The sequence below is a fragment of the Anas platyrhynchos genome, chromosome 27, assembly GCF_047663525.1.
Source record: "Anas platyrhynchos isolate ZD024472 breed Pekin duck chromosome 27, IASCAAS_PekinDuck_T2T, whole genome shotgun sequence".
Lineage (NCBI taxonomy): Eukaryota > Metazoa > Chordata > Aves > Anseriformes > Anatidae > Anas > Anas platyrhynchos.
Genome location: NC_092613.1, coordinates 6409967 through 6433624, shown reverse-complemented (window position 1 = coordinate 6433624; position 23658 = coordinate 6409967). Strand labels below are relative to the sequence as shown.

The window sequence follows — 23658 nt, the reverse complement described above, 5'->3', positions numbered from 1 at the left end:
GCTCCCTGGGGATGTGTCAGCTCCACCGGGTGCTGCCCTGGGGGTTTTTGCAGCTCAGCTGCACCCCTGCAGCTCCCTGCCCCAGCCCAGAGGGGAAAGTCAACCTCTGCCTCGTTGCTCGTATCAGAAGGAATTCCTCATTAATTACAGCTAATTTCCTGTGCTGTCAGGGATGGGATCTGCCACACAGCTGCTTTCCAGCTGGCAGCATCGGCTGCTCTCGGTCTGTCCATGTAATGGGTCAGCTGGGACGGTGCCAGCGACACCGCTTTGGTGCATCATGAGATGTGGTCCTGGGGCACCACAGGAGGGGATCTGCTGGGGAGGGCACCCTGCAGGGCTGAGGGGAGCCCGAAAACATCACAGCACCCCTGGGGCTCCAGGGGGGCAGTTCTGAATTAGTGTTTGTCTAAAATGTCCTTTTCTTCCTTCCTTCCTTCCAAGGCAGTTCGGACAGTGGCTGTTCCCTTCCTACAGAAGATTTTATTCTGTGGTTGGGTTTTGCCCAGTTTCTGAACAGCAACGCACCAGCCTCAGATGTTTTCCTGCCTGGCTTTCTTTGTACAGTGCAGGTAGCTCAGTGCTATGAATTTCTAGTGCATCACCCCCATCTTCCCAAAAGCTGAAGGAATTTTAGGTAGGGGAGCTGAGCTGGGGCCGAGGCTGGGGACCACGCAGGGCAAGGCGGAGGTGCAGGATCCACCGCTGGGCCCTGGGGCGAGGCAGAGGAATGCCCTAATTGCAGCACGGTTATGGAAACTGGAAGCTCTCCACTGCCCTGTAGCCAAAGAAACAGGCTCTGCATAGGGATGAGACACAGGACACTGTTCCCAAGGGAAAAAAAAAAAAAAAAAAAGGCAAAACCAGCTGATACTGGTCTAGCTCCTTAGCAGGTATAAATGGGTGCCTTGTGCTGATCTGCATCAGCCTGGCCTCCTGGAGCTCCTCAGGAGCTGCAGGGCTGGCTGCAAGCTCTCCACCCTGGGCAAAGCGGGTGTCCGGGGAGAAGCACAGCTCTGCACCATACCCTTGTCCTCCTCCTCCTCTCCTGGGTGGAGATCTGGGGCAGCACACACAGCAGCCTGGTGCGTGGAGCAGGTCTGGATCAATGTCAGCCTGGTTCCCCACTTGTGCCCGCACCCATATTTCATCACATCCTGCTTTGGGGACCTGCAGCTTGGGCTGAGCTGGGGAATGCTGCTTTGGTGATGAGCGTGGGGCAGCCGAAATAGCTTTTGTACAGGGAAGTCTGGCTTCACAAAGCTGCTGGTGTGCGCTGAAGGCGTCGGCAAGCTAGTGGCTAAGGGTGACTCAGTAGGTAAGAGTTTTCCTGGATTTCCAGGAGCAAAGGCTGGAAAAGGTCAGCCACGGGTAAGAAGGAAAGTCCAACCAGAGGTAAGTAATCAGTTAGCAGATAGGAAACAGCAATGGCGAGATAAGCCTGCAGATAATTTGGGTGTATTCAGCATGGCAGAGATGAAGGGTCATGATGAAGGCATTCTGAGGAACCTTGCAGGATTGGGATTTGGGAATAAAAGATAAAAGCGCCGATGAGCTTCAGGAAGAGTACAAAGTGACACACAGAGAGAAAAATTCAACATGACTTCATGTTTAAGACAATGGGCTCGAGGCTGGCCATTGTCTACCTGGGAGTGAGAGCCTGGGATTAGAGTAAACATGAAAGAAAAAAAAAAAAAAGCAGCATAGGGGAAAACATGAGCTAACCGCTCTGTGACAGCACAAATCTCAGACCAGGAGTGTCCTGGAGGCTGGAGATCAACGCTTCGTGCAGCCGAACAGCTCAGCATGAGTCAGCCCCAGCTGGGGAGGTGGGAGCTCTTCCTGCAGCGCGGAGCAGACCCGGGGAACTCCTCGCTGCAGGTTCACGCCAGCAGTTCTGGGCTTGAGAGAACCAGGACAGGTCCCCGGAGGAGCAGCCCCCTTGGGGGGGTCTTTGATTCAGCTCAAAAATTGTCTGAGCTGAAAATAAAGACCGGGGGAGTGTGAGGGGCGAGCGTCACCAGCGCCTGTCCCCTGCCTAATCCCTGTCCCCTAAATGCCTGTCTAGAATTTCCTCATCGTCGTAACAAGAGGAATCACAAACCGTGAGGTTTTATGTTCCTTTGCCGTATAGATCCTAGCTGGGGGTGTTCTTTCACTACGCCGGTGTAATCCTTTTTATAAATCCTGTTAAGTCCTGTGCTTCAGTGATATCCTTTGGCAATGAGTTTTGCAAGTAAAGTGCTCACTGTGCATTAATCAGAAAGGTTTATTGCTTTATAGTAGCTTGCTGATGCTGGACTGCTATATATAGTTTGCCAGCAATTAGCGGGACGCTTACAAGGTTATTTAAGTAATTTTTTTCCCCTTGTGCCACAGCTCACTGAACTTTCCGTATGTATGACAGCACTTGAAAGACAGCTGTGACAGCGAAGAGGAAGAAAAGCAGAACGAGCCTGGCTCGTGGTGGATGGCTCATTTGACAGGGCTGTATTTTAGAGACGGGATTTTAATCAGGCACCTTTGGTTCAGAGAGCTGCTCGGGCGCTGGGCACACCCTGTGGGGCAGAGGCAGGGAAAGGGGCCTGGCCACATCACCGCCCCTGGGGACCCTGTGGGGGCCGCAGACCCAGGGGTCCCAGAGGCGTCCACCAACCTGCCCAGCCTGCGGTGCTTGGGGTGCCCCCATGGCCCCAGTGAGCCCCCCGTTGCCTTCCCCCTGCCCTTCAAAGAGGGCACGGTGTGAGAACTGGGGGCACGGGGACTGGGGACCAGCCTGGAGGGGCTGGTGGCTTGGGTGGTCCAGGCCAGGAGCGGGGTGTGCATGCACAGTGCTTCGGCACCCAAAAACCACCACCTGCTCAGGCTTCCCCCACCTCCCCCAAGACTTTCTGAGTGTTTTTTACTGCAGCAAATCTCCTAAAAAAAATGGGGGAGCTGTGTCTGCTCCACCCAAGGCATCCAGACCGGGCTGCAAAGAGGGGGGCACCCTCCCCTGCTCTTTGGAAAGGGTCGGTCTGCGCCCTGACGGAGGTGTTTTAATGACTGTTTTGGATCCCGGAGAGCCAGCGGCTGCCTCCTCCCACGCAGCCCAAGGTAATTCACCTCCTCCAGGCCGGCGTTGGAGGAGGTGTTGACGGGTGCAGAGCTGCTGGTAGAACAGGTTCTGGGCTGGGAGTTGTCTCCGAAACCCTGGGAGACCTGGATGGATCCAGCCCCGAGCGCGGGTCCCTCTCCGAGCCCTGGCACAGCAGGCGGCGAGCAGGGATTTGCTCTGCGTGGCACTCCTGGGCAGGGCGTCTTTTGCGCGGCGCCGCTAGTAGACAAATTACAGCCTTGCCTCTGTCAAGGTAGATAAGAGACCATGTGAGGCTGCGTGGTGGTAAACGGGTTGCAGGCAGGGTAAAGGTGCACAGGGAAATAACCTTGCAGGGAGTCCCTCCCTCCCCGAGCAGCGCAAATCCCCGTGGGTCCGCCGGCGCCTCGGCCTGGATGCCAGCGCAGGTTTTGGGGGCTCTCTGAGACTCGTGAAGCCGCGATGTCTTACAGCAGGAGGAACTGGTCCGATCTCTCCAGGTGGGTGCCTGGGGGGTGGCTGAACGCGGCCAGGAGGCGAGGGTGGGCTGCCGGCACCGCGCGGCGTCGGGGAGGACGGGGACAGACGGGGGCTGCCGTCGGGGGGCTGCTGGCAGAGGTGGCTCGGTGCTGCTGGGGTTTCTTGTGGGTGGGTGAGATCAGAGGCAGTTTTGTTTCTTCTGCCTGGGGAAGCTGAGCTCTGCGTTGGAAAACAGCTCTGGAAAAGGCATCCTCGCCCCGCACTGGGTGTGTTCCTGGTCTCTTGGGTCTGTTTGCCTTTCCCTGGGCTCTCTCCGGTGGGGCTGTGGCACCGGGCTTGCTCCAGGGGTGGCTGTGGGGCTTCGTGCTCACCCGTGCAGCCCCCGGGTGCGTGTCCCGGCTCTGCCCATCCGGCGCTGAGCAAGCCCTGATTCATCCCCAGCCTCTGAACCATCCCGGCCCTGCCGCTGCGCCCTTCCCAAAAAGCAATTTGGGCTCCGATGGAAGCTCCTGGGCACGGCCGGGTGAGGCAGGGGCTGGTGGCTCACAGGGGTGCGGGGTCCGCACCGACCCCGCATGGACCTGGGGCCGGTACCACCAACCTCCACTGCCGGCTGCACGGGTGGTGATGGTGGTTCAGACACAGCCCACAAAACAGAGCAGAAATCCCCATGGGGGTGGTGGATCAGAGACCACCTCCCCTCACCCAGCTGTGAGACGGAGGCCAAAGGGTCCCCAGATCAGCTGTAATTTGGGTGAGACACCCAGCCCGGTCAGCACAGAGTTGGGAATTGAGGTCCTGTTGCTCAGAGGCTGCCAGCTCACACCACTGCCTCCACCGTGGGTGCACAAGTGTGGATCCAGAGAACATCCAAACCCCGTCCAGATCCACCTCTGAGCTGTGCAGCTCCCAAATATAAGCCCGGTGGGGTCCTGCACCCGGGAAGTTTCACAACGCAGTGAGGCAGCTTCTCCTCTCGCTAGAAGAGGCAGAATTCCCTGAAACAGCACAGATGTCAAATATCTCAGCACTAATGATTAACAGGGCAGGAGAGGACAAGGCAGGGGAGACTTGCCAGTCTTCTTTTACTCATCTCTTTGAGGTTAAAAAAGGCAAGACAGTGAGAAAGAAATCCCTCTTTGAAAAGAGGAGGGAAAGACTGGCAAAGCAAATCCATAGCCTAATGTGTGGATTATTTAATTACCGATAATGAGGAATTGCACCTTGGTAACGCCAGGATATGCGCTGCCTCTGCAGGAGCCAAGCAAATTCGAGGCAGGAAAATCTGTTTCATTTTGAAGAAAGCCTGTGCATGCAAATCAAAGAAGCAACCAGCTCTCACACGTGTTTGGACTGGCTTTGGGGCTCCACGCTGTCACTGCAGGAGGGACACGCACAGAGAGCTTGGCAGAGGCACAGCCCTGCAGCCTTGCAAGCACAGCCCAGCTGTACATCAGCATTTTCAGGCTCAGACCCATGAGACAAATGCTGCTGTGGGGGGCTGGCTGGGGACATGTCCCCAGGCAGGACGAGACCCAGCTGGGGATGCTCACAGAGGCTCCCTGTGGCAGGTCCCAGCCTTCTCCATCCCCGTCCCACCCCATGCCACGCGTTGGGGACCACCCTGGGGTGGCATGCTGGGGGTCATGGGGATGGGGGAGCGGGAGGACAGCACGCCCCGTGGCATTGCTCTGTGTGCAGACAGGGGCTGAGCTGCCCGCTGGGCCCCGTGCTCTCCGTTCTGCTTTACTGACCCTCCAGCGCTCCCCTGCCTCCATCCACCAGGAAGAACAGAAGCCGCGAGTGGTTGCGGGGGGTAATGTGGTTTAATTTATGACCCAGGCTTCATTACACAGTAACTCGCAAACCACACGGCGAGTCACCGTGTCCGCAGCCGTGCTGGCAATACCACAGACCCAAGCGTGCTCTGACTTCCACGTTGATAAAAGCCAAATTCAAAGCAAACCCTGGACCTGGATGAAGCTGGAGTGCCAGCCCCTGGGAGTCTGCATGGGGCCAGATCCTGCACGGGAGGGCAAAAGCCAGGGCTTCCCAGGAGGAAGCTGCCCCTCGTGGTGCTGGTGACCCCGTGTGTGTTTGCAGCTGGTTCAGGACTAGTGCTGCAGGTACATGAGTGCTGTTGTGAAAAATGCAGGGCAGGCACGAAATATTGCCCAACACTGCTCATGCGCCGGCAGAAAGGCTGGGCACGGTTTGCGCAGCGGAAGGAAGGGAAAGCTTCCCAAACAACTTTTTATTCGGGTTGGCATTTTAGCCTACAAATTATGAATTGCTTAAAATAAAATCTTTAAAGGTGAGACTTTAAAGGTGCTTATGAACCTTGTCATTTTGGTATAAGCTGTGACTAATCCTGGTCCTTCTGGCTTTGGGAGGCCACACGTGGGGAGCAAGGGGGCTCCTGTGTCCCTGTTCCTGTGCAGAGCTCTTCAGTGGTGCTCGCCCTTCAGCCTCGGATGCTTTTGCATCTGAGGCTTTTTGCACAATAAAAATTAAAATGCCACCCCCATAATTCATGCTGGGGCTAAAACCGTCTGCCACTCGCGGTTACCCTTCGAGGTCGTGTGGTTGAGATCCCTGCGGTGGCTCTAGGGTCTTGCCGAGTTACAGGTTAAATATCCGTGCCTGGAACGGATTGCTTAATGTAGGGATTCCTTTTAAATGACTGCTGCCTTGAACAGGAGAAATTAGGAGTTGGGAAGTCAAGTGCTTGTGTTGGGAAATGCCCGAATCAGCTGGGTGGAGCGAGAACACTTTGCGACACCCGGCTCGCGTTGGTGTCCCTCTGCCCCTGCCCCATGAAGGAAGGGCCCTTCCACCACCCCCTGGGCCCTTTTGAGGGCACTGCGGTCCCTTTTCTCTGTCAGATCCCTGCGAGACACACAGCCTCACCACGACCTTATGTTCCACCCCAAACAGCCTGGCCAAGCAGAGGACGCTTGAGGATGAAGAAGAGCAGCAAAGGGAGCGCCGGCGAAAGCACCGGAGCCTGCTGTCCTCCTCCTCATCGGTGGATGAAGAACCTCCGAGCCCAGTGAAAGACCCCAGCCCAACGCCCAGCAGGTGCGTGAGGTCCTGCTGGCATCAACAGCAGGGCTCTGCTGCTGCTCGCTGTTACCAGCTCTCTGGTTTTGTTTTTGCTAGCATTGCTCTTTCCTTGGCAGCGATGGGAATGATAAGGGGCTGGGCTGCCTTCACCCCACTTAAAACATTTGTTGGCCAGTCCTGCAGGCACTGGGAGGTGTTTGCTTTCCCAGGCAATGTGCTGCTGCCCTGGGTTGAGGCTGCAGAAAAGCTTCATTTTTTTTTCTGCCAAAAACAAGGAAAAAGAGTAGTCGTCCAAACTTTTGGAAACTTTTTGCCGCAGCCCTAGCACAGGCTGCCCCAAGGCTGTGGGGTCTCCGTGGGGAGCTCCAAACCCGCCTGGACGTGGCCCTGGGCACCCTGCTTGGGGTGGCCCTGATGGAGCAGGGGGGACTGGAGGGACCCAGGGGCCCTTCCCACCTCCACCTCCCTGTGATTTTGTGACTCCAGAGACAGCTGTGGTCTCTCTCTAGGCCCCAGTCCCTGGTGAAGCCGGCGTCTCCGGAGGAAGAGGAGGAGCGCAAGCTCTCGGAGGTGCTGAAGACGCAAGAGGGGAGACGGACAAGGTCCCCGATGGCCGTGTCTGAGAAGCCGAAACAGGAGAAGGAGCAGCGGGAGGCAGTGCAGGGAGCGAGCTGTGAGCAGGCTCAGCCCCACACGGGGCAGGAGAGCGGCCGGGCTGCAGAGCAGGGTCAGGATACGGCCATGGGCAAAGAAGCACCACCAGGAGACCAGCCCCCAGAGCCAGCCCGCGAGAGGAAGGTGGTGGCGAGGGGACGGCTGCAGGACAAAGAGGGACAAGGCGCGGGGACACCCCGAGGGGAGCAGCGGAGGGATGAGGGGGAGCCGCAGCAGCAAGCGGCTCCGGAGCTGGGGACCTGCCGGGTCCGCGAGGTGAAGATCCTGACCCGAACGAGGATCCGCAGCACGGATGAGAAGATAGCCTCGGAGGGGACCCCGTCTCCGGACCAGCAGGTGAGCAGGATGTGGGGAAGGTGCTGAGTTTTGGGGCGTGCAGTCCTGGAAGGACAAGAGCAAGGGGGAGAGACCAAAAGGAGGAGGGTCTCAAACCCCCGTCTCCAAACCATTTCCACCCTGGCTGCTCTGATCCCTGCACCTGAAGCTGAACCTTCCCCACAAACTCTGCACAGGTGCATCAGATGTCTGCTTTTTCCTCAGCATCCACCCAGGAGCCCCTTAAAGGAGGTAACACAGCCACCTCCCACCCAAGATGAACCTCCAGAAAAGTCAGAGACTTCTCGAAATTATGCCACTTACAGCAGCTCCATCAGAAGAAGCAGCCCAAGAACTGTCTCCTTTCGGGTAAGAGCAAAAGCAAGTGGGAGAAAGACTCCTGTTAGGGCAGTGGAAGATGAAGGAAGGGGTGATTTGGTGTCCGTGCCATGTTGGCAGAGCCTGTTCCAAAATGTGCATTTGAAATCCATCCTTGGTCTGGGCATTGCAGCTCTGCTTCAGTCTTCCCTCCCTTTCCCTTCTCCTTGTCAGACCAAAGGCGGGTGACTGAGGACAAGTCCGTGTTCATATACTTTGTGCTGGCATGGAAACTTGTGGGAAGTGGTCAGACAACAGGGAGCTTGTTGTCCTCAGATTTCCCAAAGAGTCACAGAAATGACCATCCACCCCCTGGCATTTCTGTTCTCTGAGAATGCAGGAGGAAAAAATAACCCATCCTTCCTCTCGTTCCTTGTTATATCCCTGAGAATATCTCAATTTCTAGCCTGCCCCCCCTTCAAAAAAAAATAATAAAATCTGGAATAAAAGGCTGGAAAAAGCACAAAAGCCACTGAGATCCTCCGTGCTGTGAATTAGGGTCTGACTCTGACCCAGTTTTCCATGTGTTTATCTGTGATGACCGAGGATGGCTCCAGTGTCTCCTTGCCTTGTGTCTTCCAGGTGATCTCAAAGAAACAGAAAGAAGAAGATGAAAGCCCTCTCACAAGGAGGTCAGCAACGCTCTGCATGCTGCTTTGGCCTTCCTGGGCAGGGATGCTCGTCCCTTGTTTTCCAAGGGGGAGGAGGGGATGGGGCCTGGGACAGGTCTGCTGTCCCCAGGGTGCCTGGCTGACTGGGCAGCGATGCTGTGGTCTCTTGGTGCAGTCTCTGGCATCTGCACTGCTAGGAGTTGGTTACAGTGCCATAAGGTGTCCCCCAACCCTTGGAGCCACCCAAAACCCAACCGTGCAGGTCCCTGAGCAACTCAATCTTGCTTTGGAGGGCAGTTCAAGTGCCACATCTCTGTGGCAAGTTTTGGGCTAGGGGCTTAAATCTTCTCAGGGAACTGAGGGCTCAGGTCTGGGAGCTGGGGGTGGATAAGACTCCCTGTCCTACTGGGGCCTACTGGGGGCAGGATGAGTGTCTGGGTCAGAGGGGGTCTCCTCCCAACACGTGGAGCCCCCCAAGACCATGGGCTGAGTCTAGGGGACCGTGGGGGCTGCGTTCAACTCCCTCCCCTCTTCTTCACTAGCGCGAGCCTGAGGATCCCAGGTAGCAACACCACCATCGAGGAGAAGCTGGAAAAATACACCTCGGCCGTGCAGGTACCGAAACCCTCAGCACGGCCCAGATGGTGCAGGGATGGGGGGGAAGAGGGAAAGGGGGCCTGGAGCTGGGGGGAAGGCAGAGGGGGACTGGGCTTCACCAAAAAAAAAAACAAAAAAACCCTGATGGGGATGATGAAGGCAATCTCATGCAAATAAACAGATTGGCCACAGGGTTTAGGAGTAGTGGGGATATCCCTTGGAGAGGGTCATGGGGATGCTGCGTGGTCCTGGTGGGCAATCCCATGAGCTGGTGACGGGCGGGGAAGGAGCTGACCCAGGGCTTTGCTCTTCACCCCTTGGGGTGCAGCACGGCCCCTGCTCACAGCCCTCTCTCCTCCCAGCGCTCGGGGTCGGTGAGATCTTCCGTGACTGTTCAGAAGAGCCTCGTGGTGACCTCGGAGGGGGTGGCCAGCAAGCGCAACTTCTTCGAGACCAGCGCTCCCAGCAAGGCTGAGCCGCTCGCAGCCAAGAAGGTGAGGGCAGGAATCCCCTGGGAAGGTCCTGTGCCAGGGCAGGCACAAGCTTTTTGGGCAAATCCTCCCCGGTTTGGGTACCAATGCACACTGTGGCAGGCTGCTGGGGGGAGTTTGGTGGTTGTTGTGCGAGCAGGGCTGGGCTCGAGCCACCGAAACTGTGCTCTGGCAGCGTGTGGGTTTGTGCCGATGCGCTGGTATTTGGGGAGCTGGGAGGGAGCCAAAGTGTGGGCTGGTCTCTGCCTGCTGCAGGCTTGCCCCGTCTCCCTGTGCCCTGGGGTTTGTCCCGGGTTGCCTTCGTGCGATGGGAGAGCTGGTGCTGCAACCCTGCTGTCCCTCTCCTTGCCACAGGACAACCTGAAGATCCCGGGGTCGGTGACGTCCCGCATTAATCTGTGGATCAGCCGAACTCAGGAGCCTGCCAAGGAGGAAAAGAGCAAGGTACCAGCTTGTGCCAAGAGCTCAGGCTCAAGTCCTGGGGGCTGGCAGTCTGGTGGGACACCCCCCTACATCTGGGGACAGTGGGCTTGGAGGGTTTGAAAAGCCCAGATCGAACCTGCTAAAGATTTGGGTCACAGGTTCAGCTGCCACCTGCAGGCTGCTGGGAGATGAGCTGCGTGCTCACTGCTCACCCACTGCTCTGTGGGGCCTGGAAACATAAAATGGGAACGGGTCGGGTGGGAAGGGTCCTCAAAGACCACCTAATTCCACCCCGCTGCCATGGGCACACTGCCTCGCACCAGACCAGGCTGCTCAAAGCCCCATCCAGCCTGGTCCCGAGACCCGGTGTGCACCAAGAGGGCCTGCTGAGTACTGGGCCTGGTCCTGCTGCAGATCCCAGCCCCCCAAAACAGGGGGTCCCACAGCTGGGGGCACAAAGCTGGCTTTGGGGGCTTAGACTCAGGTGCTGCTTCAGGGATGTGGATTAAAGGGAGATGGGCAGAAAACCCTTTGGCCCCAACACTGTACTTGGTAAGGGGAGAATCAGCCAGGACAAATGCTGGGCAGGTGTCACCCCACAAAGCAATAGGATTTTGCCGCTGCTCGTGGCAGCTGTGTAGGTACAGGAGGGGCAGCTCCAGCCCAGCCCCGCAGCCCGGGCGGGCAAGCCTGGGCACCCCGGCGCTGAGCTCCAGGATTAGCACTGCCCAAACGTGTCTGTGCCGGGAGGCTGAGCTGGCTCCGGCTGCTGGGAAAGGGTTTGCTCCTGGGGTCACTTCTGGGTAAGGCTTTTTTCCTCCTATATTCCTGAAATAAAGCCGCCATCCACCTCTGTGGGCTGGTGCTGCAGTTGTTTTTTTGGGGTCTACCAGGTGTAGGATCTCAAGGCTGGGTGGTTTTAGCTGGGGCAATCCCGCTTCGAGGGCTGCTTACAGACAGCAAGGCAGTAATGCATATGATGCATGGAGGAAACCTTCTCGTGCCACTCATGACTCTCTTATTTGCAGGACGTCGGGAAAATAAACAGCCTGCCAAAGCGTGACGTCTGGGTAAAGCAGCCCAGAGACGCCCCTGCAGGCACCAAGGTAGATGTGGAGCTGCGCTGAGAACTGCTCCGAGCCGGGGCACGACTGGGACCTGCTCACCCGTGCATCACCCCCAGCCCCAGCCCCGGCCTCACTGTTTTTCACTTTCTCTTCCAGCTGCAATAATATCGTATGCAATAATATCAGATGATCTGGGGGAAAAACTGGTTTGCTCTGAAGATCAAAGCCTGGCCCTGCCCAATCATCCGTGCCAGCCCTGCCCACTGCCACGAGTGTCCCCACTGCCACGTGTGGGTGGGATGGGGTGGCCGGGGTCCTCTGCTTGTGGGCTGGGAAGGAAGAAGGCTGGAATCCCATCCCTGCATCCCCAACCCTCACTCCCTGCCTCTCCAGGAATACCCAGGCCTGGAGGTTCCCTGCAGGTGCTGAAGGCAGGCTCTGGCCTTGCTTCCCTACAACATTTTGGTGTTTTGCTCCTAATCCCTGGCTGTGCCCCAACCTGCGCTTGCTAAGGGGAGCAGCTTGCGCGTGTCCCTTGCAGCTGGATCCTGCTGTTGGGGTGAGAGGCTGCCGGGCCAGGGCAGTTTTGGCTGCCCACCCATGGACCGTGCCCATCCCTGAGTGTGGCGTGAGGTGGGGGTGCAGGCAGATGTCACCCCCTCCCCAAGCTGTGACTGCTGGAGGGGACCGAAGCCCCTAAAACTCTGTTTGCCAAGTTGCTCATGCACCAGCCTAGCTTGGAGCCCCCCGTGGAGGACAGGTGGACCTGACAGCACTGGTGCTTCCCTCCAGCACACAGCTCAGACGTGTCCTTCACCACTCCCATCCCCTGCAAGCAGTGACCCCTTTTGCTGAGTGCTATGGGGAGGGCAGGCTGGCCACAGACCTATTTGTGGGGCTGCGTGGAGCTGGGAGCCCTGTCCTGGACCCCTTCTGCAAGCCCCGTTCCCTTCTCACACTTCCCCTGGAGCCCTTTGCGATGCAGATCCCAAAGCCACCCGGTCCCCACTCTCCCCGGCTGCTGCGCCCACCCTGGGGGGGCACAAGGTGCTGTGGGCAGCCCATAAAATGATGCTCAAATCCTGCTGGGGCCGTGCCACGGGCTGGGGCTGTGCCTTCAGCAACCACTGCGGTGTCTAAATTCGGTGTGGGACCCTCCTGCTGCCCCTTGGTCTCATCTTGCTTGTTGGGCTTTAGAAGGGATTTGGTTTTCCTCTTTGCCTTTTTTTTTTTTTTTTCTTTTTTTTCTAATAAAAGTTCTTTCTAAGAAGCTCCCGGTTGGCTGCTCCTGGACTGGGACCTGGAAAGGTTTGCTCCCCATCTTCTCTCAAGAGGAAAAAAGGCAAAAACCTGAGACGGATGTCTCAAAGGGGGGGGTAAAAACAATCCGAACCTTCACAGGACAGCATCTTGGTGCGGAGGGTCTGGTCCCCGGCTCTGCCTTATCAGCGTCCCCAGCCCTAGAAGGTGACAGCTGGCTGGCTTGTGTCAGCCCCTCGGGCACTCACGTATCTCCGTCCGGCGGGTTTAAAATAGCAAATCTCTGAGGCCACACAATAGCTTGGGCTTATATGGGCTCCTGGGGGGGCAGGGGGAGCGCGGAGGGGGCCGGGGCCGCGGCTGCCGAAATAGCAGCTCACAAGTGTTGCATTCCTCGCTGGGCGCCGGGCGCATTCCTGCCGGCGCTGCCCGCCCCGGGGTGGGCGCTGGGGGCCCCTTAAAGCCTCTGCCCCCCAAGGAGCACACCCCAGACACCCGCCGGCTTCCCCACGGCTCCGTGGGACCTCACCTGCGCCCCACAGCAGAGGTAAGGTTGGGGCGGCTCCGTGGGATGCTCGGGCTCTGCTGTGAAAGCGCAGGAGATGCAGGCCCCGTGTGGATTTGGCTCGGGGCTGATGGCCCTGCCCAGCTGCTTGCTCTGGGATGTGTTTCTGCTGTGAAGGCATTTCCCCAGGGAAAGCATCAGGACCCTCTCCAGGGGGTTTCTCTGCAGCACATCCAGTGCGGTTTGAGTGATGTAAGATGGCTGGAAAGGATTTTGGGTGCTTTTAGGGGATCTTGCAGATCCCTGCTCCCCATATCTCCGGGCAGACAGGAGGGATGCGGTGCTTTGGGAGCATCGTACTGGCCCACGGGGACCAGCAGAGCCAGGATCCTCACTTTTCTTTCAGAACGAGCACTCAGAGCCTTAACTGGAAGATTTATCCTGCTTCTGTGCCATTTTTTGCACAGAGGATGGAAAAATATTTCTCAGAGCCGCTTTCCAGTATAACATTATCTTTTCTTGATTTTGCTGCTGCTCCTCAGCAAATGTGTGGTGGGATCTGGTGATGTAGCAGAGAGGAGATGCATGGCAATGCAGAAATACACTTCCAGAAATGCATGTTTACAGCCTCGTGGCCAGGAGGGGATCTCTGCTCCTGTGTTGTACAAGGGCCACATGAAGCCCTGGGTGCTAGTGGCAACATAAAAAGGTTTGGCCAAACTCTGAGGTGGCAGGACCATGCCTCGCAGGGCCAGGCATGGGGAGTTCTGGGGAACGCGTGGGGCTGAACCCCGGGTCTGTTGGAGGGATGGGGACAACAGCAGCAGCTGGGGCAGTGAACCCGGGGCAGTCGGGGCTGGCTTCTGACTTCATTTGTCTCCAAAAAGCACTCCTGAGTCATTGCTCAGAAAGGAGGTTTGACAGCCGTGTGGTATGCTGAGGCATCCCTCCTGCAGTGCATCTTCCCCATGCCTGTGGGTCCTGGTCCCGGATTCAGCATCTTTAATGAGCGATCCTGAAGCCTCTCCAACCCATCCTGGGTAATGAATGCCCGACAGATGCAGCCAGGGCCAGTTGTTCCCGGTTGCCCGATGGGAGCGCTGCTCTGGGAACAGGTGGCTCGGCACATGGGGGTTATTTCTAGAGCTGCCTCACGTTGTCCTGCCGCATCGCAGCCTCGCCGAGGTCCCGCAGGAGCAGGGTGGCCAGGCTGTGCAGGGGCTGGGCTGTGCAACCTTGTGCTGCAGCATTGGGTGGGAGCAGGGCGAGGAGTGCCGACGGGTGGCATTCACCCAGCCACGGGCTGGGAGGGAGATCGGTGTGCGAGGAAGATGAGCATGGACATTTCCATGGTTTTCGCTGCACTTAGCCCTGCTGCTCAGCTGGGATCTGAGTTCTTGTCCCCTTTAGCTAAGCTCAGCCTATTGCAGATAACGGGATGTCCCTGCAAGGTTCCATATCCCAGCTGAGCTAAGAATAGTCAGGAAGCAAACCAAGCTGAACGTTATAATTGGGTAATTTTCCCGTGCCCTGAGCAAACACAGCACCCTGGGATGGCTCCAGCAAGGGGAGCTGCGTGTCCCAGACGTGGCTCCTGATGGCAGCTATCAGCACGGCACGAGGCAGTGTCTAATCTCCTGCCTCTTATTTGGGGCGAGCTCTGATCCTGGGACAGGAGGGGAGCGGGGGGACCTTATCTCCACTGAGATATCACCACCACAGCCCGGCGGGGGACAGCTCCCAGCTCCAAGTACTTTGGAGAGACGCAGCATCACGGTGCCCATGTCGTGGGTGCCGCAGGACAGGCTGTGCTTGTTCTTATCTCAGCTCCTAACCCTCGCTTTTTCCACCTTGCCTTGAATTCTGCTAGATAACCAAGCATGTCGGACTCTGAAGAGGTCGTTGAAGAGTATGAGCAGTAAGTGGTGTGTTTTTAAGCACCTTTCTCTCTCCCAATTCTTGTCTTCCTGTAGGGTCAAGCGTTGCTTAGAGGTGCTGATGGGGGGCCCAGCTGTGGTTGTTGCCCCAGCACCCAGCATGAAAGCACCTTGGGATCCCCCCTGCCCAATGGCATCACTGCTCTGACGGTTCTGTGGGGAGTTTGGAGCCGATAAGCAAATGTTCTGCAAAGGAATAGACCCTGCCCTAAAAGTTATGTGCTCTAAACCAATGGGACAGAGCTGAGAAAACGCTGGCTCCATCATTGTGTTGCTGATGGGGTCCTACTGCAGCGTCCTGAGCATCCCAACAAGGCCCAAATCCAAGGGCAGATTTTGCTGGTGAGAGCTGCTGGAACACCTGAAGGGAAGGGGATTGACATTGGAGCCACGTGGCTATAGGGACCGGTCCAAACGTGGCTGCTATTTCCTCATGCACCATCAGCAAAATTACATCTGAGCCCTTGTCTGATATAAGGGCGAGATGTAGGCTGCCCGTACCTGGAGTTTCAGACCCCCTTCTCGAGCTGTGAAATGCTCCTGGGCTCTGACCACCACCGGAGTGCCAGCTGAGCACTGCAGGCTGCCGATGTCTGCAGCCTGCTGGGTGATGGGGGACTCGACCTGTCCCCACTGCCACCTTACAGCACGGCACCCCGCAGCCTGCTGAGCACTCAAACCCGCCGATATGGAAAGCGGGACCCAGCTTGAGAAAATTTCAGCTCCTTTACAGAGGATTGCTGTAACTGGGGCACTTTGTGTCGTGCTTTGCAGGGAGCAGGAAGGTAAGGGGACGTGGAGCATCCACAGCTGCCCCGAGACTGATGCTAAGAAACGATCAGAGCGGCTTCAATAACCTGCGTCTTCTTTCCCTTCCCTTTCTCCTGTGCGCACATGTGCTCTGTGAAGAGGAGTACGTGGAAGAAGGTAGGTGTTTTGTTTGTGGTTGGATCAGTGCTGCTGGTTCGGTGTTATGCTCGAGTGGGTGGTGGTGGCAAGCTGCTGGGCTGCAATGGGCCAGAGGAGGCTGTGTGAGGCCGTGTTGTGAATTCCTCCACCTGAAACATCAGTGGGATCAAAGCCGGCCTGAATATTCTTAGGATCTCTTTTAACAGGGAGATCCCTTGTCTCAAAAAGAGGGGCGGATTTGGGTATTTTCAGAGTTGTAAGCACAATGGCTCAAGGGGAGCTGGCGCTTCAGCTGAATGTATGTTAATGGTGCTGGAGGAGAAGCCTCCAGCTGCCCCCGTACGGTGAAAAACCGACCCCCCCGCTGCATGCAGCTGCTCTGGGACATGGCTGGGCTGAGCATGCAAGGCTGGGCTTGTGGCCTGGGTTTTGCTGGGGGTCTTGCTGCTTCAGGGCACTGCCAGGTGGGCTGCTGTAGGGTGAAGCATCCTGGAAATTAAAAGCAAAGGGCTGGAGTCCTCATCTCACGCGTGCCGTAGCTACACCCCGCAGCTTTACGGCGTCTCACTAACCTCTGCGCTTATTCCTTCCCCTCCTCCCGGGCTCAGAAGAGGAAGAATGGATTGAGGAAGAAGACGGTAGCTATTGCACCTTTCTTTATTTCATCTCTCCACTGCTGCTGTGAACACCTTGTGGGTCCATCTGTCTCGTGCCTTTCCCCGGCTGGGGAAGGGTTTTCTTCCATTCTTTCACTTCTCTCTGTTGCTTCTTGCACTCCCCCCATCCAGCCGTGCTGTGCATACCTGCTCTCGTTCTGTGGTTTCTGTCTTACATCTACCCCCAAAAATGCCCGTGGCTTGCTGTTTTCTTTTTCTTTCTTCCTCTCTTGCTGCGGGACCACAAGTCTGCCCAGGACCTGTGGGCCCCAGCGCTGCTCTCGCTCCGATGGAGGATTCTCATGGGGATACTGCTCCCTCCAGTGGAAAAAGGCTCCAACCGTGCCATAAATGAGACCCATGCCACCCAGCCTTGTTCTTTGCTGGGTGGAGGAGGGCAACAGCAATCCCTCCTCTGCACCCTGGGGTCTGAGGGCCTAGCTTGGCGGGGAGGGAACGAGGGACAAACCAGGCTCTAAATCCTTTAAATTTATCCCCCTCCCCACCCAAGCAGAGCCTTCAGGTGCAGGTTAGAACAAAGCCCTTTGCTTTCTGAGCTGCTGCTTCTTTCTCCTGTAGCTTCCTCTCCCCCGGGGCTCTTTGGCCTTGCTGGTGGCCGGCTCCGAGCCACAGATGTCCCCCAGGAGGGGGCTGCGAGGAGCCAGCGGCAGCCACGGCTCTCGCAGTGACCCTGCCCTTGTTCCCCAGGTCAGGAAGAACAGGTAGAGGAGGCAGAAGAGGAGACCGAGGAAACCAAGGCAGAAGGTATGCAGATGGTGGGAGATGCCACGGTTGTGCTCTGTGTTGGTGGGGCGCTGGTTTTCGTGCTGTGCCCCGGAGCAGGGCTGGGACGTCCTGGTGTCACCTGCAGCAGGGCCAGCAGCCCCCGTATTGCTGGTTTCCAGTAAAGATGTGCCAAAACTGGGCTGCCCTTCCCTGCCCTTCCTAAGTGCTGAGTGGCTTGGCACTACAAGCATGAGGTTAATGCTGGTTTTTGCTGGCTGCTGACCTGCCGCCAAGTTGGTCGTGTCCAGCCTTCCGAAATAATGCCAGAAACGAGTAGAGCCTGTTCCACCGAGAGGTAGCTGTCGTCTCGGAGTGGGGATTTCCAGAGCTGGGGCCATGCTCTGATGTGTCTCACCATCCAAAGACCTCTTTAGAGAGGCCTGGATTGCCTGCTCTGTGTCCCCACGCAGTCCTGCCCGGTGGCCACGCTCAGGTCCCAGCCCTGCTCCACAAAGCAGGGTGCACAGGGGAGGTGGTGACCCTCGCCTGCGGATGCTCTGCTCACGTTCTCCCCCTTACTTTTGAAACAGAACAAGAAGATGAAACAAAAGCACCAGGAGAAGGTAAAGCAGGAGTGGAGGAAGGAAATTTTGGGGCCATTTCAGTCCTGAACCCAATCTCCCAAGGTGCTGTCCCCTTGCTGCGGGGTTTTCAGCGTTAAATTCAGCTGCTGCTGAAAGGAGATTCTGCGGCAAATGGGGCAGAACTGCCCGGGGCCTGTCCTCTGCCAGGGCTGGGGCAGCAGCAGAGCTGCAGGAGGGATGGCTTCATGCTGCCTCGGTAAGAAATTCACCCCCAAAATGGAAGGAGAGGGCAGAGCTATTGCTTTCCCAGGGGAGAAGGCGTTCCCCTGTTCATCCTGGAGAGCTGGAGGGGGGGGATTTTGTGGTGGGGGCAGCACCGCTTGGGCAGGGTGCACGGCGGGGCTGGCACCGGTTCCAAGCACCGTGTGTTCCGCAGGTGGAGAGGGGGACCGAGAGCAGGAGCCTGGGGAAGGTGAGGCATCCCCCCGTGATCCTCTTTGGGGTGGGGGGCACCATGCCTGGGCAGTACAGGGAGGCTCCAAATGTTCGGTGGGGAACATCGGTGTGTGTGGGATTTTGGCACGCAGCTGGACACCTCACCCTGTGCCTCTGGGGGAGGAAGATCTGCTTGGGAGAGAGGGGGAGGTTGGCTGAGTTTTGTGGGTTTTTGGGTCAAGGTGTGAAAGCAAATGCCTCCGTGCCACTGACGCTGTCTTTCTCTCCTGTTCCTGGGGACCCACAGGTGAATCAAAGCCCAAGCCCAAGTAAGTGTTGGTGCATTTTCTCCGGTGCAAGGTCTGAACTAGGAGCTGTGCCTCCGTGTGATGGGGTTGGTGCCACAGGGTGAGATCCACAAGGGACACAGGCAGTGAGGCCTTAAAAGCATGAAAATAGTGTGGAGACTGGGACTTGGAGAGAAAAGGGGAGAGGAACCAGGCAGATAAATGAGGGATACAAAAAGGATCCTAAGAATGGGGTGTATGGGCACTTTTGAAGCATTTTATGTGCTCCTTGGAGGAGGTCCAGCTACCCTGTGGCCCTTCAGCTGGAGGACATCTGCATGCACCCCAGCCTGGAGTACATGGTCCTTGGCACAGCCAGGGTATCACCTCCCCACATGGCAGTGGGGGGGGGGCTGGCATCCGTGTGAGCCCCTACAACCCCGGGAGTGAACCCACAGGGGATGAGGGGGTGGTTTCCAGCCCATGCTGGAGCACACAGCCCCTCCACTCTCTTTTGGGTGAGCGGTGGGGTGTCTACCAGCCCCAGGGTGCCTGGCAAAGGGATGTGGCCACTCTGCCTGCCGCTTGTGGAGTTATTCCAGCCATGCGGGTGCCTTGGAGAGCTTCCCGGGAATGCCAGAGGTCTTCCTCTGAGGCTGTCCAGCTGGCAACCTCCAGCAAGCAGCGTTATTCCCTGTCCTCAAAATGTGCTCACTCCACAGCCCTGGGGGCCGTGAGGCTCAGAGAGGAGGGCTGGGTAGATCAGGGCATGGGTGGAAAGCCTCGTCCCATCCCAGGTACCTGCTGCAGGCTCACAGCCCTCCCGCTCACCTTCCAGGCCCTTCATGCCAAACCTGGTGCCTCCCAAAATCCCCGATGGCGAGCGCCTGGATTTTGATGTGAGTAGCACACCCAGCCCAGCCCCATGGGGGCTCCCCTCGCTCCTGGGGGGTTGCATTGTGTGAGCACGGCTGTCGCCCCCATTTCTGTCCAACGCAGGACATCCACCGCAAGCGCATGGAGAAGGACCTGAATGAACTGCAGGCCCTTATCGAAGCCCACTTTGAGAGCAGGAAGAAGGAGGAGGAGGAGCTCATCTCCCTCAAGGACAGGATCGTATGTCTGCAGCCTTCCCCTTTCCTCGCTGTTGCCACCCTCTGCCCTGGGCAAACAGCCACAATCCCCTCCCCGCAGTCCCCACAGCAGGACCTGAGACATCCCTCCCTTCCCCATGGGCTCCGGTCCCTGTACTCCTCTGGGAGATGTGGGTCAGCAGAGCTGCCCGTGGGGCTTTCAGGGCTTCAAAAGGCAGGGATGTGTCCCTAAGGACAAAAGGGATGACCTGGGACACCCAGGCCATCGTCCTCTCCTCCTGCAGGAGCAGCGGCGGGCGGAGAGGGCAGAGCAGCAGCGGATCCGCAGCGAGAGGGAGAAGGAGCGCCAAGCCCGCATGGCCGTGAGTCTTCCTCGGGGCACAGGGGCTTGGGCAGTGGCCTCCTGCAGGGCATTGGGCCCCCCCAGGCCGTCCACGCCATGCAAGCCCACCCGTGGAGCACATGGGGGCTGCGTTTTGCATGCAAGTCGGCCCACGAGGTCTCCATCCATCCCCTCCTGACCCACTGCTAACCCTGGCAGGAGGAGAGAGCTCGCAAAGAGGAAGAGGAGGCACGGAAGAAGGCCGAGGAGGAAGCCCGGAAGAAAAAAGCTTTCTCCAACATGCTGCATTTCGGGGGTTACATGCAAAAGGTGCGATCCTGCCCCAGGGGTTGCAGCGAAGCCGTTGATGCTCCCAAGGGGGGCTCGACCACAGGCTGGCCCCACAGCACCGTGCAGATGCTCGGTGGTGGTAGCTTGGGGGTCCTATGGGCAGAAGAAGACAGGCAACCGCGGTTGGGTGACAGTGGTGACCAAAGTGGGCTGGGAGCCCCTCCACAGGGACTGGGATTGGGGTCTGGGGGCTGTGTCTGGTCCAGTGCTGCCAGCATCTCCTTGAGGACCTCGTGTTCTCCTGGAGTGCCAAACACAGGGGGTACCGGGAGGCAGAGCTGGGGACGGGGCAGAGCAGAGGCTGGGGGTGGGTTTCCTTCCCTCCGGTGGACTGATGGCTTCTGCAGTCAGAGAAGAAGGGGGGGAAGAAGCAAACGGAGCGGGAGAAGAAGAAGAAGATCCTCAGTGAGCGGCGGAAGCCCCTGAACATCGACCACCTCAGCGAAGACAAGCTGAGGTGAGGGGTGCTGCAGGAGGGATGTCCCGGACGGGGTCCCACCCGCTGGGTGACGCGGGCTGTGCCACCCCAGGGTGGCTGTGCCAGGCCACCACGCCAGGCTGCTGGTGACAGCGTCGGCCATCAGAGGGAGCCACGCTCACACGCCTGGGACACGCGTGTCCCCACGGCCCTGACACACGCGTGGGCCTGGCATCGTTGGCAGCACGTCCCCAGCTGGGCTCGGAGCCTGTGGGGACCCATGGGGGAGGAGGAAAGATGGTCCCTGCCATGCAGGGGGTGGCATCGCCGCCCCGTCCCGTGCGGTGACCCTGCTGTCACATCCCTTTTCTGCACTGACATCACCCATCCCTTCCCACAGGGACAAAGCCAAGGAGCTGTGGCAAACCATCCGCGACCTGGAGGCTGAGAAATTTGACCTGCAGGAAAAGTTCAAGCGGCAGAAATACGAGGTGAGCCACCAGGTCCTCCCCGGGCTGACTCGCCCTCTGCGTGCCTGGCTGAGCCATCAGCTCCCCGTTTTGAACACTGGGTGGGTTGGGTACCTGATGGAGATGTCACAGGGACCAGATTGTGTCAGAAAAGACCCGTGCCCACCTTGCCATGGGGTGACAAACACCTAAGGGGCTCTACACAATTGAAAGCAAAGCCACTTCTGCCTCCCATTTGAATGAGCAGGGCTCAAAGCTGTGAAGTGCTGCGGGATGTGGCTGCTGCTGCTGCTGCTGGTGGTCCTGTGGCCTCCCAGCTCCTGGGGACTTGTACTCTGCTTTGTGACAGGCTTCCCACTGTGCCGCACGTCACAGCCCTGTGCTAAAGCCCAGGCAGGGATGGCTGGGGAAGAGAGAGCAGTGCTGCACCTTCAGCCTGTCCCCAGCCAGGTGTGAGGCATCCCGCCAAGCCTCACCACCCACCTGCATTTCTCTTCCAGATCAACGTCCTCCGAAACCGCGTTAGTGACCACCAGAAGGTGTAAGTAGCTGGGCTGGCTGAGCATCCTCCTTCACCACCCCCTGCCCTTCCAGCTCCCTGCTCCCCTGGCCCCAGCTCCCTCCCCGTGTTTCTCCTGGCTGCCTCATGCCCGCTGGCACCCCGTGTTCATGGACCTGCAGGTCTGGCCCAGGGACCTCGGTCTGTGCCATTCTGCTGCCATCCAGAGATCCCCATGGCCTCCCAGCTCCACCGGCTTCCCCCTGTCCCAGAGACCCTGGCTGGTGACGGACCCCAGGGAGAGATCTCTGTACCTGGAGCCTCGTGTCCTCCAGGGTCCTGCCCGCCTCCAGTTGTCCCTATCCCTGCAGGGCTTCTGCCCAGCATCTCAGGGAAGGTGCTGGAGACCCCAGCTTATGCAGGAGAGGAAATCCCATGGGTTGTGGGTGCTGTGCGGCCCCGCAAATACAGGGAAGCCAGTCCCCGTGCCCCTTGTGCAGGGCTGGGGAACCCTTCATAACACTCCCAGGGTGGAGGTGGATGTTTAACCTGCACTCTCACCCCCATCCTACTCTGCCTCCTTGCATGGGATGTGCTTAGCCTGCCCCTGAGTTAGCAGCATTCCCCCCTTGCTCACACCAAATCTCTCTTCTCTTCTGCCCTACCATGGCCTGTAACTGCAGCAAAGGGTGAGTACAGGCTGCGTGCCCCCCTGCATGAATGCTGCATGCACCCCTGGTGCTGACACCAGTCCAAGAATGGGGCTGAGGAAGGGGCTGACCTGGGGACTGGCATCCAAGGGGGGGTCAGTGACTCTCAGGATGCCAGAAAAGCCTGTCAATGACCAGCTGAACCTCCTCCTCCTTCTCCTGATCCATGGCCACTTCCCCTGGTTCTGGTTAAGGAGAGCGGTGCTGTGGGTCCTGGCTAACACCCTCACAGCTTCTCGGCCTCAGGGGAAGGATCGTGCAGCCATCACTAACCCGCTGTGGCTGGAGAGCCTTCGTTTCTTCTCTGAAGGATCACTGGGAGGGAGAAGCACGGGAAGGGGTTCGGGGCTGGTTGGAAACACCTGGCTAAATGCATGATCTTGTTCCCAAAATGTCCCAAACCACACTTGAGCCCCATGCCGGGGAGGAAGGCCTTTACTGCAGGGCAACAAGCATCAACCAGCGATGGCTCACTCCTCTTTGCAGGACCTCCGATGGCGCCCACCTCTCCCCTCTTTCCCTTCTCACTCCTGCCCTTTTGCACATCTTTTCCTCCTTCCCTTCCAGGTCGAAGGCTGCCCGTGGGAAGACCATGGTGGGCGGCCGGTGGAAATAGATGGCTCAGAAGGCAGAGGTGAGGCTCAGCCAGCCAGCTGCCTGCCCCACGCCATGGGGCCTGCCCCGTGCCCACCACCCCACCGCACGGTGCTCGCAGGGGCCTTGCTGCAGGCACGGCGTGCTCTGGGCGGGCAGAGGCTTCATGAGGTGCTGCTTCTCATCTCCACGCCCCCGAATGGTGTTGTGTCTGTAAATAAAGAGAGTGGTGAGGGGGTGCAGGTGTCATCTCCACCTTGAAGCTCTGAACCAGGGGGAAACAGGCCCCGGCCAGGCCCGGCCACTCGCCCACCCCTGGAGCACGAAGGAGGCAGCGGCCATCCAGGGCCTCCTGCACAACATGGCGCCTTGCCTTGTGGTCCTTGGGAGGCTTTGTAATGGACCTCAGTGCTCTGACCTGTTTTTCCTATTGCAGTCCTATGGCTGCTTCGCTTTGCTCTACCTCTCTGTGCCAGGGGTGGGGGGTGACGTGGGCAGGGGCCCTGTTCCCAACCCCCTTGGTCCATGCCAAGCCCTGCCACCCACCAAAGGGGAGCAGACCCTCGTCTGCGTATTTCTGACAGCTTCCAACGAAGACTGGAGGTGAGTCAGTGTGCAGAGACTTTTTTTTTTTTTTTTTTTTTTTTTTTTCTGTCCTCGCAGGGGTGCAGATCCCTTTCGTTTAGCTGTAGGCGTCTCTCTAACACGCTCCCACATGCAGT

At 58.2% G+C, this 23658-nt stretch overlaps 2 protein-coding genes across 9 annotated transcripts; both read left to right on the top strand.

Moving 5' to 3' along the window:
* Positions 1-3356: 3356 nt before the first annotated feature.
* LAD1 (ladinin 1) lies at positions 3357-11364 on the top strand. 2 transcript variants are annotated; one of them, XM_038168312.2, is made up of 10 exons: positions 3357-3576; positions 6494-6637; positions 7132-7633; positions 7838-7981; positions 8573-8622; positions 9144-9216; positions 9561-9692; positions 10044-10133; positions 11141-11218; positions 11336-11364. In XM_038168312.2, exons 1-10 carry the CDS (start codon positions 3539-3541, stop codon positions 11342-11344), a joined length of 1260 nt encoding a protein of 419 aa, XP_038024240.1. In that variant the 5' UTR covers positions 3357-3538; the 3' UTR covers positions 11345-11364. The 2 variants fall into 2 exon arrangements, with proteins under 2 accessions (XP_038024240.1, XP_038024239.1); XM_038168311.2 differs by having other exon boundaries at positions 11141-11364.
* A 3460-nt stretch (positions 11365-14824) lies between these two features.
* TNNT2 (troponin T2, cardiac type) lies at positions 14825-23174 on the top strand. Of its 7 annotated transcripts, XM_027444989.3 has the most exons (17): positions 14825-14862; positions 15656-15666; positions 15791-15808; positions 16399-16428; positions 17155-17211; positions 17763-17795; positions 18193-18228; positions 18499-18520; positions 19317-19377; positions 19478-19594; positions 19857-19934; positions 20114-20224; positions 20593-20702; positions 21064-21154; positions 21634-21674; positions 22316-22321; positions 22910-23174. In XM_027444989.3, the coding sequence occupies exons 1-17, from the start codon at positions 14825-14827 to the stop codon at positions 22956-22958; spliced, it is 909 nt and encodes a 302-aa protein (XP_027300790.1). In that variant the 3' UTR covers positions 22959-23174. The 7 variants fall into 7 exon arrangements, with proteins under 7 accessions (XP_027300790.1, XP_038024244.1, XP_071884496.1 ...); XM_038168316.2 differs by lacking the exons at positions 16399-16428; positions 18193-18228; XM_072028393.1 differs by lacking the exons at positions 14825-14862; positions 15656-15666 and having other exon boundaries at positions 15684-15808.
* Positions 23175-23658: the final 484 nt, after the last annotated feature.

Excerpts from the sequence above, each read along its gene's own strand:
- LAD1 (XM_038168311.2), top strand. The coding sequence starts at position 3,539 with ATGTCTTACAGCAGGAGGAACTGGTCCGATCTCTCCAG. Across the intron at positions 3,577-6,493 it reads AACTGGTCCGATCTCTCCAG|CCTGGCCAAGCAGAGGACGC; the intron begins GTGGGTGCCTGG and ends CACCCCAAACAG. Across the intron at positions 9,693-10,043 it reads AGCCGCTCGCAGCCAAGAAG|GACAACCTGAAGATCCCGGG; the intron begins GTGAGGGCAGGA and ends TCCTTGCCACAG.
- TNNT2 (XM_072028393.1), top strand. The coding sequence starts at position 15,706 with ATGCTAAGAAACGATCAGAGCGGCTTCAATAACCTGCGTCTTCTTTCC. Across the intron at positions 17,796-18,192 it reads AACAAAAGCACCAGGAGAAG|GTGGAGAGGGGGACCGAGAG; the intron begins GTAAAGCAGGAG and ends TGTGTTCCGCAG. Across the intron at positions 18,229-18,498 it reads AGAGCAGGAGCCTGGGGAAG|GTGAATCAAAGCCCAAGCCC; the intron begins GTGAGGCATCCC and ends GGGGACCCACAG.